Source organism: Podarcis cretensis (assembly GCF_951804945.1).
Source record: "Podarcis cretensis genome assembly, chromosome: 17".
In the NCBI taxonomy this organism is placed as follows: domain Eukaryota; kingdom Metazoa; phylum Chordata; class Lepidosauria; order Squamata; family Lacertidae; genus Podarcis; species Podarcis cretensis.
The window spans coordinates 8,600,286-8,618,615 of record NC_137187.1 but is presented as its reverse complement, the minus strand read 5'-3'; the positions used below and the strand labels follow the sequence as shown (position 1 = coordinate 8,618,615).

Sequence of the window (18,330 nt, the reverse complement as noted above, 5' to 3'; positions counted from 1 at the left end):
CAACATTTGTCTGCTGTTGAAGGATGGGTTAGTTTCCAACCTAGACCTTCACATAGGCTTCCTCCTAGTGGATTGAGCTTGGAGCACCTCAAAGTGTTGACCACATGAATGAAGGATTAGAAGGGTGAATCATTCATTCTGTTTCTCCAATATCATTGCAGTTTGTGGAGACAAAGTTCCATGTCGAGGAAATAAGCAATGCATTGATCCCTGGAAAGTATGTGATCAGCATAAAGATTGTGAAGATGGTTCTGATGAAGCAAACTGTCCCCCGAAAAACTGCTTGGCTGGACAGTGGCAGTGCAAGAACAAGGTGTGCGTTATGGAGGACTGGAAGTGCAATGGCATAGACAACTGCGGCGACCGCTCGGATGAAGATGGTTGTGGTAAGCCGCTTGGCCTCCTTTCAGAGGCATATAGGTGTCCATCCAGTTGCATAGCTGTCAAGTGTCCCTTATTTGAAGGGACATTCCCTTATTCCAGCGCCATGTCCCGCTGCTGTCCCTTAAATTATGTCCCTTAAATTATGTCCCTTAAATTATGTCCCTTAAATTTCAAAGGAAGCAGCTCCTCTCCCTCCCTCCCTGCTGGCCAGGGAGGAGGGAGGCTCCAACTGTGTTGCTTGGCTGTGTTGCTCCCCCAATAAGAAGTCTAAGAACGACTGGGGGGTGGAGCTTGCATGCCTTGTGTGTGGCTAGTTAATGCAAGCTGAGGGGTTTTTTGAATGCTGGACGCCATTTTGTTGCACGTGCTGCTGCAAACTTTGCAGTGCAAAGCCAGGCTGGGGAGCCATCTTAAGTTGAGGCTGCATAGGCCTTGTGGTGCATGTGATTCAGATTCTATTCAGTTGAACCTCTGGTTACAAAGTTGGTTGGACAGTGTTCTCGAAGCTACCAGCATGATTTTGACCAGACTGCAGGAGGACAGGAAGACTGGAGTGCCTGGAACAGGTGAGGGTGCAGGTCCTTATTTTGGCTGCTGGTCCCTTATTTTCAAATCTGTAAGTTGACAGCTATGCAGTTGTGAAAATGCATCTTAAAAAGTTGCGCTTGAGACTTCATGTAGTTGCCCTCTGAAGACGTATCAGGAAGAGATTATCAGGCTGCAACTTTCAGTAGATGGTTTGGATAAAGTTTGTTTAAAACTATTTGGTCAGTAGTTTTTCTAAAACTGCTTCCCAAGATTTGGAACCTGCAAGTTTTCAAGTAACTTCCCCTTCCCCCCCACAAAGGATTCAGTTTTGTTAGGGGTTTAAAAACTTGCTGGGAAGTATTTGACAGAGCTGGTTTAAGGTCTTCTGCTACTGTATGTTGAAGATGAGGGAACCCAGTTTAACAAGATGCTGCATAGCACACTGCTGGTATATATGGGTGTAGCCAGGATTTTTGTTAAGGAGGGCAGGACTTCTGTTGGGGGCAGAACCAATGTGATTGCTCAGTTAAGTATTTCTATTTTATTTTGATGGGGGTGGGGCAGCTGCCCCCCGACTCACCTTGGCTATGCCCATATTTTAATTTTTAAAAACTGGTTGCATCTTGTCCAAACTGACTTTGGCTGCTGTGAACATGTGTTTGAAAACTAAGGATGCTGTTTTCTTCAGAATTAGACTTTTTCAGATGCATAAACTTGTATGGTGCTAACTTAAGATGCATTTTATTGGGTGCTACCCTAATATTCTAGCAAAGTTGATTACACCATGTCTTCAATACCAATATCTGGAGCTGGTATCAGACAGATTTGTCTTAGAAAAGGCCAAATTAAAACATCACTCTTCACATATCCAGTGCTGAAACTGTTCAGAGGCTGAATCAGTATCTTGAACCTGTCTTATAAAGCATTTCTTATAAACCATACCTGAAGGAGCATCTCCACCCCCATCGTTCTGCCCGGAAACTCAGGTCCAGTGCCAAGGGCCTTCTGGCGGTTCCCTCACTGTGAGAAGCCAAGTTACAGGGAACCAGGCAGAGGGCCTTCTCGGTAGTGGCACCCGCCCTGTGGAACGCCCTCCCACCAGATGTCAAAGAGAAGAACAACTACCAGACTTTTAGAAGACATCTGAAGGCAGCCCTGTTTAGGGAAGCTTTTAATGTTTAATAGACTATTGTATTTTAATATTTGTTGGAAGCCGCCCAGAGTGGTTGGGGAAACCCAGCCAGATGGGCGGGGTATAAATAATAAATTATTATAATATTATTTCCATTGGCTGTGTAACAAACTGGACTACAATGGTAGTAGATACACTCAGGCAATGTGTAAATACTCTAGGAAATGGAATTGGGCGCACAATACATTAGATGTCTTGAACTGGTTGCTGACACATTTAACCTTGTGCATAAATCTAACTGATTTACAGCTTACTGCCCAGAAGGAATGATCCATTGTGATAAAGGGAAATGCATTATGGAATCTCTAATGTGCAACGAAGTGAAAGACTGTTTAGATGGCACCGATGAACCTAGCACCTGCGGTAATTAACTGTTTACACTCGTGTAGTAAATAATTAACAGTCTTCTAGTCAACTGTTGGAGGGTGTCAGCTCTGTTTAACTCTTGTTTTATGCATCTAGGTAAGAACTGCACTCTGAGCAATGGAGGCTGCATGCAGACATGCACCGAGACTCATTGGGGTGTGAGGTGTTTGTGTGGTCCTGGTTGGAATCTTCAGGCCAATGGTCAAGACTGTACAGGTATATGTAAAATAAAACAGGCGCTCACTATTTAGAACTGGAGAAAGTTCTCTAAACTGCAAGTTGTGACCATTCATATATCCTGGGACACTATAACAGTCTTCAACCTTTTCTGACCAAAGACCCATTTTTATCCCAGATACGCATTTGAGGACCTGATTTTTAAAACCATTTTTTGTATGGTGATAGTGCTGCTTTTGAAATACGCCATAGAGCAGACTGTGACTCTCAGTAGTTGGTCCTAACCCACTAGCTTGAATACCAGTTGGCTAGAAGAGCCTTCCTAGTTGGCTTGAATACTGCTTTTTACAAGGAGGTCTTGGGATGCCAAGACACTCAAGCTGTCCAGGTAAGGAAATCGATGATCATCATCAAAATAGACCTTGATGTTGCCACAGATTCAAAGTTCTGACCTATAAAGTCCTACATGTCTGGGGTCTGAAAGACCAAAATCCCACATACGAACCTGCCCAGGTTTTGAGATGTTCAGGAGAGGCCCTTCTCTTGGTCCCGCCATCATCATAGGCGTGCTTGGTTGGGGATGAGGGGCAGGGCCTTCTCGGTGGCTGCTCCCAGACTCTGGACTCCCTCCCTAGAGAAGCCAGACTGGCTGGCTCCTTGTTGTCCTTCTGCCGGCAGATGAAGACCTACTTTTTCCAACAGGCTTTTGGGAATTGGCTATAATAATAGTAGTAGTAGTAATAATAATAATAATAATAATAATAATAATAATAATAATAATATTTATATCCCGCCCTCCCCAGCCAAAGCCGGGCTCAGGGTGGCTAACAACAATAAAATAAGAATTAATGAATTGACTGGTACCATGCTGTTTCTATTGTAATTATTTGTATGTTTCAAACAGATTCTATGTATGCGTGTGTGTGTGTGTGTGTGTGTGTAGTTAAATTGCTTTTAATGGCTGCTTTTCTGTTTTTAGCGATACTTGTTCATATCTGTAGGCCACCTTGAGTCCTGCAAGTGGAAAAAAGTGGTTTAAATAAATGCAAGTGGTTTAAATAAATCTATAGTAATCATATAATAAATTGCATTGATCATAATAATAAATTACAAGGCTCTAAGAAGCTAGTAGTACTTCATGGCTATAGCAGCCCTTCCCAGACTACAGGAACTTATGTACATTACCCTGACTCTGCTTGTTCTTTGCAGATGTTGATGAGTGTGCAATGGCTTACGGTCCTTGTAGCCAGTTGTGCAAGAACACAGTCGGTTCTTTTACCTGTGATTGTGTCCATGGGTACTGGCTCTCCAATGGAACTACTTGTAGGACTGCAGGTAGGCCCTCAGTTACATGGAGCATGAATTTCAGCTCTCAATGCTGATTTGCGGGCAGGTGGAGACATGGGAATAACAAGACTGCCTAGCTTGGCAAAAGTTGGTACACTTGTAATTTCTTTTGTAGAGGGTAATGCTCAGGTTTCTGGCAAATGGAGGGGAATTGAGCTCTTGTGGGCAAGTTAACCGCATGTTCTCAACAGACAATCTGTGAGGTTAGAATACAAAAAGTTAGGATTGCATGTCTTAGTTTGGGTACATGCTGTGCTACTAAGCAGAGATATTTAACACATGTCTCCCATAAAGGACAACTCTAGTAAGTAAGGGTATTGGATGTAGCTTGAATATCTTCTTACTGGCTAGATTTTCTATAGCTCAACAGCTAATAAGGAACAGGATTGCATGCTGGGACAAGGCCTAATAATGAAAAATCTCCTCCAGATGGTGCTACAAAAATACTTCTGGCTGTTGGTCGTGATCTTGTTGTCCTGGATGTAAAAACTCATGATCTGAAAACTCTAATGTCTATAAGGACATCGCCCAGCACTGTTGACTACGACTCGTTAAGGAAAGCCTATTATTGGGTTGATGAAGGAAGAAAGCTTCATATCTATGTGCCAGGAAAAAATGAGATGCTTCTGTATCCAGGTAAAGCTGTTGATATATTTGCAGTAACTGCATCCTTATCTAGAGAAAGCTCTTTTTTTTAATATGATTTTTATTTATTTTCCAATAAAAACAAATTTATAGCATCATTAAACATCAAAAACTCATCACATATCTTATTTTCTTTTAGACTTCCATCAACATGTCTGATAATTTTCCGTAATTATCACAGATCTTCACATTTCTTAATTTATATTTCATTATATATATCTTACCTTACCATGTTGTTTAAACAATATTTCTACCAAATCTTCTTACAGAGCTTCTTGAAAACTTACAAACATTATATCATTATCACAAATATTTTTAATACATTCTGCAAATTTACTCCAGTCCTCAGTGAATCTTTGGTCTCGTCAGTTGCGAATCCTCCCTATCAATCTGTCCAGTTCCGCGTAATCCATTAATTCCAATCTCCATTCTTCAATCGTAGGCATATCTAGAGAAAGCTCTTAAGTCATTGGCCAAATACTACAGCACCCCATTGTATCCTTGGAAGCCTGTACCAAGGCTGCTCAGCAGAGGTGAACTTTAAAAGTACACCGAGAGCTGGTGTAATATAGTGGATGGTGCTGGACTGCAAAAAGGGTGAGCTTTTGATTAGATAAATTTATTGTCATTGTCCGTATATACACAGTATACACAACAACGAAAATCAAACACCCAAGACCGGATTCACATACACATTTGCACGTATCTCCAACACTCTCATCCTATTCAGACATAATCTATTAAAACATACATAATCCAGAATATAACACAACCTATTAGAAGCATAGCATAACCTAAAACCTATCTCATTCCTTACTACTCACTGCTTACTATTTCTTACAACTGGCCCTGAGATCATTGTTTAGTGCAATCAGAGCTCTTGGATAGAAACTATTCAGAAGGCGTGTAGTTCGTGTTTTCATTGACCAGCTGCTCAACTGGCCTGAGGTTTAAAGTAGATGCGGAAGGACAGAACAACATGCAACACATGCCGTAGGCGCATAAGTAGTAATTGCTGTTTAAATGTAAATGTAACAAATAACAGCATAATTTTAATAAGTGGCCTAAATCCTGAAAGCAGGTGCTTATTTTCTTGGCAGCTGGACAGAATATTCCTTGCATGTTTTCTCATAAGTAAAAAGACTAGATATTCTGAGCTGAAAACATGGTGGCGTAGACCCTATTCTTCCTTGATTGGACGCTACATTCTACTTTTGGAGTACCAATCTAGGTGGGTTTGGCTTTTGTGGACAAGACAAACCCTTGCATCATCGTTGCTTACTCCTGTTTGAGCTCCCAACATTTTTTGTAAATCCAAACCAGGATTGGCTGTGAAAGCAATATATTCAGCTATTAGTGGGTTAAATGGGAATCCTAAGTGGAGTGGCATGGCAAATTAAAATACAGCACAAAAGCAGCACAGGGATTTGTTAAGTTTGGTCAAATGGACTCCCACAACGCATTCTGTTCAAGAACCAAGGTATGATTTTATTGGCCAAAATCAGTTTTGAAATGACACAGCAATAACGATTTTGACCCGCCAATATACAGCAATCTAATACTTCTCGCTCGAGGGAGAGGACAGCCGATTTCAAGGCACTGTGGATATCGCACAATGATCTCTGCTGATAACGCTGCTGATCTGATCTGCCTTCCCTCATGCTAAAGGAGAACAGGGCAGCTGATTGCCCTCACTTCAAGGCACACTGGCACTATCTTCCCTGGCACTGAGGTGGAGCAGCTTTTCTCAGTCAGCAGGAAAGCAGCAGCAGCAGCCACAGTAGACGTGCATCTCTGCTGGCTGCCACTGCTGGCTGGATAGTTCACAAGTTGCTTTCCAGTGGTGGATCTACACATGGGGAAAAAGCACAATATTTAAAATTAAAACCTTATAACAAAACAAAAAAAAAGCTATGTAAAATGGCAAATTATTTTTTTTGCTCTCCAGCGCCATCTGGTGTTGTATGCTAAATGCATTCAAAGCGTGGTTTTTTGACCAATGTAAGGTAAAGGTAAAGGTACCCCTGCCCGTACGGGCCAGTCTTGACAGACTCTGGGGTTGGTAAAGGTAAAGGTAAAGGTACCCCTGCCCATACGGGCCAGTCTTGACAGACTCTGGGGTTGTGCGCCCATCTCACTTAAGAGGCCAGGGGCCAGCGCTGTCCGGAGACACTTCCGGGTCACGTGGCCAGCGTGACATCGCTGCTCTGGTGAGCCAGAGCCGCACACGGAAACGCCGTTTACCTTCCCGCTGGTAAGCGGTCCCTATTTATCTACTTGCACCCGGAGGTGCTTTCGAACTGCTAGGTTGGCAGGCGCTGGGACCGAGCAGCGGGAGCGCACCCCGCCGCAGGGATTCGAACCGCCGACCTTTTGATCGGCAAGTCCTAGGCGCTGAGGCTTTAACCCACAGCGCCACCTGCGTCCCTTTGACCAATGTAGCCGAGTCCTAAGATCTCTCGCTGTAAGGGTTATGAAACTACTGAGCTTCTATAAATGTTTCTCTCCTAGATGCTGGCAGTGTCAACAGTATATCTGTAGACTGGTTCACTGGGCAGTTATATTGGGCCAGCAGTGCCCCTGGCGCCATCTTTGTTGGCTTGAGTGATGGCAGAGGCTACGTTAAGATCCTAGAGAAGAATGTGTTGCCAGAACAACTCACTACGTTTCCAGAAAAAAGGTAAACATTCCTTGCTTCACTGGCGTGACTTGGAATCTGTCTGGAATAGCCTGGCTTTAAGTCTCTATTGCTTTACTAGGGATGGGCGCATGTTAAGGGTGAAATCTGAAAGGCTGCTTCCTTTTAGATGACCCACTGCAGCTCTTAAGGTACAATACTTCAGTTTCCTATTCTACCGTAGGCATATCATAGCCAAGTCAGCAACAGAGCTCCAGGAAGCGGATTTCCCAAATGGATGTTGTGGGTAGGAAAGTGAGTGTCTGTAGAAGAAACCTGGAGGTGGGTGGTGGTGGAGGTTACTAGAAAATCTGGTAGCAAATTAATGCCCTGTCCGTAGCTATACCTGTTCCATCCTTAGTTTGGATATGCAATGAAGCATCTGTTGATTATGTGGATCCCAAATACGTTTTGCTTGTATCCAAGGCATTTTGAATACTGAGTAATGCTTTTATAGTGACACTTCCAGGAGTGTAGCAGAATCACCACTAGATAATTTTATAGGATCAGAGCATTTAGGACAGTGTTTCCCCAACTTGGGTCTCCAGCTGTTCTTGGACTACATCTCCCATCATCCCTAGCTGGTCAGGGATGATGGGAATGGTAGTCCAAAAGCTATTGGAAGCGCAAGATGGGAAAACACTTGTTTAAGGGCTAGAGTGGATTTATATGCAAGGTATGGAGAATGAAGGTGTTCTTCAACTGGAATATTTTGGAGCCTCTATTTAAAGATGCCTCTGAGCATGCATGTGGGACGCAGGTGGCGCTGTGGGTTAAACCACAGAGCCTAGGACTTGCCGATCAGAAGGTTGGCAGTTCGAATCCCCGTGACGGGGTGAGCTCCCGTTGCTTGGTCCCTGCTCCTGCCAACCTAGCAGTTTGAAAGCACGTCAAAGTCCAAGTAGATAAATAGGTACCACACCGGTGGGAAGGTAAACGGCGTTTCCGTGTGCTGCTCTGGTTCGCCAGAAGCGGCTTAGTCATGCTGGCCACATGACCCAGAAGCTGTCTGCCGGCTCCCTCGGCCAATAAAGCGAGATGAGCGCCGCAACCCCAGAGTCGGTCATGACTGGACCTAATGGTCAGGGGTCCCTTTACCTTTACTGAGTATGCATAAAGATCTCCCTTGCCCTCTCAACACAATTACCAGTTGAATTCCTAGGAGTACTTGCATGTAATCCCCACTCACCCAAGCCTGCGTCCCTTGTGTTGCAATTTCTGTGATGAAAGGCAGGCCTTGCGTGACTGCCCGCTAAAAACACACAACATAGTTCAGCTTGAGGTCCTGCATATGAGCTGGCTGTAGCCAGAATAAGTCTGTGGCAGAAGGGAATTCTGGAACTTGGAAAGCTTAGCCACAGCACTGATGTATCAAGGCCCTTCAGGATCTGTTCAGGTGTTAACTTGGAAGAAAATGTTCCTTGTGGGTGAAAATAGTGAGATGTGTGACATGCTCTGCTCTTAAGTGTGCCAAAGAGTAGCTGGTCCCAAAACAATCAGACTGGATGCTGCTCCTGCAGTGCTGAGGAGCCCAGTAACATGGCGCAGTCCTCCGATCACCTCTCTTTATTGCAGCTACATGTATTGGGTGAATCGTGAACAAGGCAGGACTGTGATCGAAGCCGCGGGGATGGATGGTTCAGACAGACACATACTTGCAATCGTAACCGCTGAAGACCCTGTTGGATTGACTCTTGATCATATAACTAGTAGATTGTACTGGATCAGTGCGTATAAAAAGGTATGAAACTCGATGCACCGGAAATTCACAAAGAAGCCCATGTCAAGTCTGTAGCATCTTGATGTGTAACATTTCATTGTGATCTGGTACCAACAGAAACTTCTTTCCATGCTGGAAAGTCTGGTGGGTTTGGTGCTGTTCCAATCACAGCAGGGCAAGGGCAAGGGTTTGAAAGTCCCCTTTCCCTGCACTCACAACTCACAGTACTAACCCCCACCCACCCACTTACTTAAAAAAAAAGCAAAGCTATACAATGCATGTCATGTCTAATGTGGCTCTAAGTGAGCAGGCAGCCTTGAAACGTAGAGCAAGCCTGTTAAAATGTGAGAAGGTAGTCCCTTTTGGACTATCTGAGGAAGCACTATAGCCAAATGAAGTTGCAAGCAGGATCCAAAACTAGTGCAGTTATGCCAGAATTGGTGTTTATATGTTCAGATAGTCTTGCATTGGTTAGCAAACCAGCTGTCCAACTTTTCCCCAGGTTCAGATCTTCAAAGGCAGTCCCACATTGCAGTAATCTAGCTAGCAAGGCCAGAGCTCAGGGATGATGGGAATTGTAGTCCAACAACATCTGGGGACCCACAGGTTGAGAACCACTGCTAGGTGTTCCCTGTCCAGATAGGGGCACAGCTGGGCCACCAGCTGACGTTGACAGAAGCCACTTGGTGCCCCTGAAGCCCCTTGAGCCTTTAGCCCTCTAGGAATCTCTTAATGAAGTGTAGTTTTAGGACTGTCCACAAAGAAAAATACAAAACCTTGGTTTGAGGGGGCAAATGCACAGTGGTGCAATTACATATGGCATGTGTCTGCACATAACCTCTGGAGGAAGGCTTTGCTCAGTAAAACCGAACAGTGGTTTTAGTGTACACCTGGGACATGAACCTTGTTTGGTTGCCTTGACTCTAGTTGAGCTGTCTGCACTATAATGTAGCCCACGGTGGCAGCGATGGGAAGGTAATAGCACAGTAAACAACAGGAGTGTTTGTGTGTTCCATGCCAGCTGAATTGCCTTGGTGTTCTGGTGGACGGGCAGCAGTACTCCCCAGACCTTCAGGTGAACTGCTCATTAGCTGGTGAAGGCCATAGAAATTGTCACTTGAAGCGCTTGAGTGCTAGTCCCCTCAGTCTGGTTTGGGAATTCTGACTTGGCTTTTCTGCTCTTCAGTCCATAGAGACTATCAAGGCCGACGGCACTGGCAGGTACACTTTCCCAGAGAAGCTGCTGAAAGCACAGGCCCCTCTAGGAATTGCTGTGTTTGAGAATTCCATCATTTGGGCAGGCAAAGAGCAATTGCTGTCTGCATCCCTCACCTCCCCAGGTGTCGGTGTGTTGCTGAACTCTTCAGTGTCTTCGTTCACAGTACTGAATGAGCTACTGCAGCCTCAAAGTGAGTAAAATGCCCGAGAACAATTTTTTTTTGATGAACGGTGGATTGGAAGCATTTAAAAAAAACAAAACAAATTTTAAATCTCTCTAGCTATGTAGCTATGAGCAAGACATGTCTGGTAGCAGGAATGGCTATTTCATTTCCTCACTTTCATGTGTGTTGCCTTTACAGTGGTGCCCCGCAAGACGAATGCCTCGCAAGACGAAAAACCCGCTAGACGAAAGGGTTTTCCGTTTTGGAGGTGCTTCGCAAGACGAATTTCCCTATGGGCTTGCTTCGCAAGACGAAAATGTCTTGCGAGTTTTTCCGAGTTTTTTCCCCTTCCCCCCCTTTTTCTAAGCCGCTTATCCGCTAAGCCGCTAAAAGCCGCTAATAGCGCTAATCTGCTAAGCCGCTAATGGGCTTGCTTCGCAAGATGAAAAAACCGCAAGACGAAGAGATTCGCAGAACGGATTCTTTTCGTCTTGCGAGGCACCACTGTAAATACCTATACCCAGGACCAGGCAGAGTTAATATTAACAAACCAACTGTTGTCTTGGTAGAGGGCTGGGTACATGTCTGGTTGGAGGAGCAGGCAAGCGGGCTGTCTTGGGCCAAGGGTGCTTAAGGTGACCCAAAGGCTATAAACCCCAATGGTACTATTCTACCATAGAGTTGTCCTGTTACAACCTTCAGTTTTGCTTCCTCAAGAATCTGAAACTTGACAGCCATAACTACTGTAATGGCCACCAGTTGGACTTGTATCTCCCAGTTGGGAGCATTCCAAGAGCTCTGTTTGGCAGAACATGCAGCTAGGTAAGCATGCACATGCTTAAGCCTCCACATACAAGGTCCTCTATGTGCCTAACACGAAAGCAGAAGTGTCCAATATAAAGGAGTCCTATCCCTGTGCAGGTGGCGCTGTGGGTTAAAGCCTCAGCGCCTAGGACTTGCCGATCGAAAGGTCGGCGGTTCGAATCCCTGCGGCGGGGTGCGCTCCCGCTGCTCGGTCCCAGCGCCTGCCAACCTAGCAGTTCGAAAGCACCTCCGGGTGCAAGTAGATAAATAGGGACCGCTTACCAGCGGGAAGGTAAACGGCATTTCCGTGTGCGGCTCTGGCTTGCCAGAGCAGCGATGTCACGCTGGCCACGTGACCCGGAAGTGTCTCCGGACAGTGCTGGCCCCTGGCCTCTTAAGTGAGATGGGCGCACAACCCCAGAGTCTGTCAAGACTGGCCCGTACGGGCAGGGGTACCTTTACCTTTACCTATCCCTGTGTAGGGAGTGCGTCCCCAATGCAGCCTTGAACAACTCTTCACAAAATATTAAGATCTCTTTAGAGCTAGAAGGCCCATGGAGTATAGACGTATAGCCCCCCCCCCTTGCTCTCTACATAGATGTCTGTCCTCTGGTCAAGAATCCTTGCACCTTGAAAGGGAAAGAAATGTGCTTATTAAGGAAATCTAAGACAAAACATATTGTCTTCAGTAGCTTTTCATCCTTTAAATGTTAACTCTTCTCTCTGAAAGCTTTAGAAATCTAGCACTTCACATTTTAATTTGAAACCTAACTACAAACTGAAGTCCAGTTGATCTTGTCCCAGGCTCAAGGAGCGTTGACTTGGTGAAATGGTGGACGTGGTTTCTATGTACCTGCCGCATAGACAATTTGGCCCTCTAGCTATTTGAGTTCTGGCACTTTTCAAACATTCATTTGTTGCAATGACACTTGTACTGTAAATGTGAGGTGGTCCGGGATTTGGCTGGTGCTACATGTTCAGGGTAGGCTTGGGTAGGCAAATCCTAATTTGGACAGCATCTTCCTGGGGGAGCCTGCTTCCTTCTGTCAGCGTGCAACCTGCTTGATATCAAAATGGCCCCAAGTATGATTTAGAACAGGCTTTCCCCAACTTGGGTCTCCAGCTGTTTTTTGGACTACAACTCCCACCATCCCTAGCTAGCAGGACCAGTGGTCAGGGATGATGGGAACTGTAGTCCCAAAACAGCTGGAGACCCAAGTTTGAAAAACTCTGGTTTAGACAACTGCTTGCTCTTGCTATCTAAATAGCTGCCTTGGTGTCTTATACATGTTCTAAGGTCTGTAGATGGGGTGAGCCTGAAAATGAGAACCATCTTCTCATACTGCTGAATTCTGTGGCTGGCATCAACTTTAGCATTTGTGTGCAATACATGTGGTCTGTGCATACATGGGAACTTAAGCTTAATTACTGGATTCAACCTAGGAAGGGATGGACCCATTCTTGGTCTAATTTGTCATCTTGGTCACTAGGTAACACAGCTGCCTGTTCACCTGGATTGTGTAGCCATATCTGCCTTTTGTCACCTGTTCATCCCAAGGGCTACAGGTGTGCCTGTCCAGATGGCACTTTCCTCCTGCCTTCAAACCAATGTGCAGGTAGGCTTGCGCTTTTAAATCTGGGGTGAAAATCCTTCCACAAACAACTTTGAGAATCCCTCTTTGTGGGGTGGGTTAAACACCAGTGTTCAGATAAGCTTATGCTACATTGCATTCTGGGGTTTTTATGAGAAACTGCTGGTGCTAAATTTTATCTAGCTGTTGATTAGAATGGAGATGTGTCCATGATTTGGATAGAAACCTGTCACGCAGTCCCAGAAGCTCAGTTTCAGACAGGATTGTTTTGAATCTCCTGTTTTGGTCCGTCACCGTGTTTTGACACACTTAAGAAAACAAAACATTGCATTGTGGAGCTGTGGGAAGGTTGGGTGACTACTTCAGCCTTCCTGTCATAGAAAGTTAAAGCAGGTCTGTCGTCAGTTGGCTTTAATATAAATGCAAAATCCAATTGGCCAGAATGCTTGTGGTAATAAATGCTTTCCCAGCATCTCGTCTATAGCTTAAAACTGCCTCTGAGCAACTAACATGACTACTTGAGCATCAACTTGTTACTCCAGTCAAGGCAGCACCAAAATCAGACGGTGAAGGTCTCAAGCCTATAATATGCCTAGGTGACTACTGAAGTCATAACCTGTTCTATTTGTCATAGCAAGAGCAGTATTTGGGTTGAATAATAGAGTGACACTGAGCTGGGATGGCTAGCAAGTTGTGCAAGACCTGTTCCTCAATTCCTGTACTCTTCCTGCAGTGCTGAATGTCTTGTATTCTACTAACAAGCAAATCTACCTACTGGAAGTTGACCCAAAGGGGACAGTGTTGCAGCAGCATGAAGTGATTCAGGAGTGGCCAGAGAACGTCTACTTCCAGGACATGGACTGGAGCAGGGGATTCATCTACTGGACTGATGACAAAGGAGAACTGATGCGCTTCACTAAAGAGACCAAAGCGAAACTAATAATTCCTACAGGTTCGCCAGGTGAGCTCCTGTGCATTGCTGTAGAGCTTCTATGCAAATGAAGCATGGACTTCTAAAACAAACTCCTAATGCTGATGTCAAGACAAGAAATGGGTTTGGAAGAGAATTTACTTGGTTGGTTTTCAGTCTGCTCCAGACTATATTTACTCCCTAAAGCATCAACATGCAGACAGTGCGGGATGCTAAGGGAACAGCAGTTTACCTCTTCACCCGTTTCATGATTCAGTTCTTGCAGCTAGGGTTAATGGCATAATTATCTTATGGATACACTTCCTGTAACCAGTTCAGTGTTTGGCACAATGTGGTCCAGCTGCCACAGTGCCGTAACCCCTAATTTCTTACTTGACTCAACCTAACAAGGATTTCTAGTCTACGGTCTGTGCTCTGGACAGGGAAGAGACGAAGCAATAGGCTGTAGAAGTGAGTGAGGCCTTGTACAGTAAGTCTTCAAACACAGATCTGACAGATAGTGCCATAGCAGAACAAGCAAGGTCACTATTCTGCTGCTTCTTAGGAGTGCGTTGCACAAAGAGGAAAGGGATGGGGTAGAAAGCAGTACTTCTACCTTCGACTAGCTTTGGAATCTTCGCCCGTTGGAGAAGACTCTTTTGTCTATGGAAGAGCTCATGCTTTGCATCCGTTTAAAAGGATTTGTAGACAGGCCAGAAAATATGTGCACATCTGACTGAAACCTTACAGCTACCTCCAGAGGGGCATCTTAGTGCTCGCAGTACCAATGATGACTAATGTTTCAGGAGAAAGATACGCCTTCTGAAGTCTGAAGTAAGGAAGCTTCCTTACCTGTTCAGCACCTCTGCTTTAGCTGTGGGAAGAGGGAGTACAAGAGGTCTGGGAAATACTGTATTTTTCACTCTATAAGACGCACCAGACCACAAGATGCACCTAGTTTTTGGAGGAGGGAAACAAGAAAAAAAATATTCTGAATCCCAGAAGCCAGAACAGCAAGAGGGATCGCTGCACAGCGAAAGCAGTGATTCCTCTTTCTGTTCTGGCTTCTGTGATAGCTGCGCAGCCTGCATTCGCTCCATAACACACACACACATTTCCCCTTACTTTTTAGGAGGGAAAAAGTGAGTCTTATAGAGCGAAAAATACGGTAGTTTCCCAGCAGCACAGGGCTCGCTTCCATGTTCCTGTAACTTGAAAGGCCCTTAGCCCTTAACCCAACCCTTCCCTCTACAAGGAGTGTTTCAGCTAAGAGCCGCGAAAGAGCAATGGCAGCTTTGGCAGATGCAGCAAGGACAGTGGATTAAAGCTGTGGCAATATGCAAAGGATAAAAGCAAAACCGATGGAGGAACTTATCCTCCTCTGCAGCTGGTAGCTTAGCCCTAAAGATTACCCCTCATCCTATTTTGTGCGGCAAGTAACTCACCCCCCCCCCCCGGTGCACTTTTCATTGTGCAGTTCACACAGAAGACGACCTCCAGGTAATCCTCCCAGGACATTTGACACCTGTGCAGTGCCCCCAAATTTCAGCCAGGTACCACTTACCATTTTCCTTCCAGAAACGAAGGAAACACCTGCAACATAATGTGTCCCAGAAATGCACGGAATTTTACCATTGGTGTGATTACTACCCCAGGCTGTGTTAGCAGATTGGGACAATAAAAAATGACCCATCATAAGGCTCATTCATGCTTTCGCTTTCCCCTGAGAAGGCTCACTGTTTACCACTGAACCTGAGCAAATGTCAATCAAGTCATCTGGTTTGATGTTTGCACCGATTTAGCACTAAAGAGCAGGTTTTGTGGGGGAGGAAAGCAGCAGCGCAAAGGCAAAAATGCTTAGACCCCTGTGCTTTCTAGGCACAGAACCAGGGGAAGTGTGGACAAGCCTATAGGCAAATGGCCAGGGAAAGGTCAAGAAGGTGTGTGGGACAAACCACTTAATGTTTTGGGGCACTTCTCTAACCAAGGTCCCCCCCACCCCGAGCCAATTTCAGGATGTGCAGGGAGAAAGAGGGAGGGGAAATGGAAATTGGTTTTGCAAGTGGACGTCCTTGATGAGCTGGGCTTCCATTGAGACTGGAAGGAGAAGCTTAATTTTTTACATTTGCTTTCCCCCCCTAGTCTGTGAAGCGGCTGTTGATATAACTTCTGGGGACCTATATTGGCTAACCTGTAGCAGAACTGAAATTAAGGTTACTAGTTATGCTGGCATGACGACGAAGGTTCTCTATCATGCGAAGGCTGCTATCTGGCACCTGTTCCTAGACTGGAAGAGAGCATCCTTGTACTGGCTAGAAAGTGGGAAACCAATTCAGAGGCTGAACCTTGATGGAAGCAGTATCCAAGAAGTGGGGAAGGAAGCCTGGACAGAAGATCTTCCAGTTGCCTTGGACATAAGCTCGGGTAGCCTCCTCTGGGCTTCCAAAGACTATGGTAAATTACATGTTGATGGTTCTCATGCTAGCTGTGCAGCAGTAAACAAACATTGCCACTGCAAAGCCCACTTTTGATAGCAGTTCCCACTCTCTAGTCTGAGAACAGGCAATACAGTGGTACTTCAGGTTACATACGCTTCAGATTACAGACTCTGCTAACCCAGAAATAGTACCTAGGGTTAAGAACTTTGCTTCGGGATGAGAACAGAAATCATGTTCCGGCGGGGCGGTGGCAGCAGGAGGCCCCATTAGCTAAAGTGGTGCTTCAGGTTAAGAACAGTTTCAAGTTAAGAACGGACCTCCGGAATGAATTAAGTACTTAACCCAAGGTACCACTGTATTTCCTTGCTAACTGCTTTGAGGGTATGGGTGTGTGTTTTCTTTTTTTTAAAAAAAGCTTTTAAAAACAATATTTGCTTGAGCCCTTATTTGCTAAGGTTACTGGGCTGTCCCATTCAGCTTTCTAGAAACTAGTTGTGCTGTGACTTGTGTAAATATACAACACACTTTGGTTGCTTGTTGTGATGGAATAATAAGCGTTTCCTTGTTCGTAGGGCTGAAGGCGCTGAACCTCATCACACGCAAGACATACAGTACAAGAGAGAATTGGACCCATGGCGTGGCAGCTGTGTATGGACCTTACCTGGTGACATTCAACAAAACAACCATTGTGGTCTGGAACAGAAGATCAGGGATGCCCTCTGCTGTGCAAGTAGCCAATGTACAGAAAGCAATGATGATCTTTGACACAAATTTGAGAACAGGTAAACTGACTTGTCACCACTGTGAATTCCTATTCTGGGCACTTAAACAGCCAGAGGGCCTTACCAAAGGGTGTGGTTCAGTCGTCCCTATGAAATATGTGCTGCAGAAAAATGCTTGCTGGTCTACATGTTTACATCATCTTTTCAGTGCATGAGTTCTTGGCTTACTGTTAGTGCCCACTAAAGCTACGGTAGGAAGTTCAGTTGCTGAATGTTTTGGACCATTGTTCACTGCAATTGTTGCGTGGGAATGAGAGTTCCTATCTCCCATAGTGCCTTGCAGCTGTTGATCATTAAGGCCATGTGATTGTGCAGGGGAGGAGGGGTCTTATAACAGCTGTTGAAACCTACTGTTTGCTTTTTAAACAGTTGGGAATTCAACTTGCTTAATTCATGACCATCACCTCTGGTCTTGGGCATGCTGCTACATGCTGTGCTTGCGAGGTTCATTCAACACAGGACCAGGCACTGCTAGTCTAGAGAAATTCTTATCTGATAAACCTTTGGTCCACTTTTGCAAGGTGATTCACACATACACATACACAAGCACAGTGTTTCCCAAACTAGGATCTCCAGCTGTTTTTGCACTACAATTCCCATCATCCCTGACCACCTATCATAGTTAGACAGGTGAGGAAGTAAGGATCTGATTTGCTGGGCCAAAAACGTTCCCCATCCCTGAATAGGTCCAGAAACTTGCCATGACATGTACTAGGCCTATGCTCCTGCTTCTCACCTGCAAGGGATCAGGCAGAAGCACAACACAGATCCAACAGACTAGAGGCAAAACAATTCTAACGGCTACAGGACTGCCTATCTAACAAAGTAACCAGGAGCGCCAACTGTCTTTTAGATGATGGGGCACACTTGCAAAAAAAATGAGATGATAATTATTTATATAATGCCTATCTGACTGGGTTACCCCAGCCACTCTGGGCAGCTTCCAACAAATTAAAACACAGTAAGACACCAAAAATTAAAAACTTCCCTATACAAGGCTGCCTTCAGCTGTCTTCTAAAAGTCAGGTAGTTGTTTATTTCCTTGACATCTGATGGGAGGGTGTTCCACAGGGCGGGCGCTGCTTCCAAGAAGGCCCTCTGCCTGGTTCCCTGTAACTTGGCTTCTCGCAGGGAGGGAACCGCCAGAAGGCCCTCGGAGCTGGACCTCAGTGCCCGGGCAGAACGATAGGGGTGGAGACGCTCCTTCAGGTATACTGGACCAAGGCCGTTTAGGGCTTTAAAGGTCAGCAGCAACACTTTGAATTGTGCTCTGAAACGTACTGGGAGCCAATGTAGATCCTTTAAGACCGGTGTTAAATGGTCCCAGGGGCCACTCCCAGTCACCAGTCTGGCAGCTACAAGATGACCGCAACGCTTATTCTCAAG

The 18,330-nt window shown here is 45.3% G+C and overlaps 1 protein-coding gene across 2 annotated transcripts in view; it reads left to right on the top strand.

Annotated features, from left to right (window-relative positions):
- Window positions 1–18,330, top strand: part of LOC307206198 (uncharacterized protein) — a 99,236-nt gene that overhangs the window by 8,014 nt on the left and 72,892 nt on the right. For both annotated transcript variants that reach the window (XR_013834309.1, XM_079959047.1), the window contains exons 4-15: window positions 162–386; window positions 2,354–2,467; window positions 2,567–2,686; window positions 3,857–3,982; window positions 4,424–4,630; window positions 7,151–7,319; window positions 8,892–9,057; window positions 10,223–10,445; window positions 12,713–12,838; window positions 13,548–13,775; window positions 15,867–16,178; window positions 16,735–16,944. Coding sequence is in view for 1 of the 2 variants with exons in the window: in XM_079959047.1 (XP_079815173.1) it covers window positions 162–386; window positions 2,354–2,467; window positions 2,567–2,686; window positions 3,857–3,982; window positions 4,424–4,630; window positions 7,151–7,319; window positions 8,892–9,057; window positions 10,223–10,445; window positions 12,713–12,838; window positions 13,548–13,775; window positions 15,867–16,178; window positions 16,735–16,944 (2,226 nt within the window). In the remaining variant the exon portion in view is untranslated. The remainder of the gene's footprint in view (window positions 1–161; window positions 387–2,353; window positions 2,468–2,566; window positions 2,687–3,856; window positions 3,983–4,423; window positions 4,631–7,150; window positions 7,320–8,891; window positions 9,058–10,222; window positions 10,446–12,712; window positions 12,839–13,547; window positions 13,776–15,866; window positions 16,179–16,734; window positions 16,945–18,330) is intronic.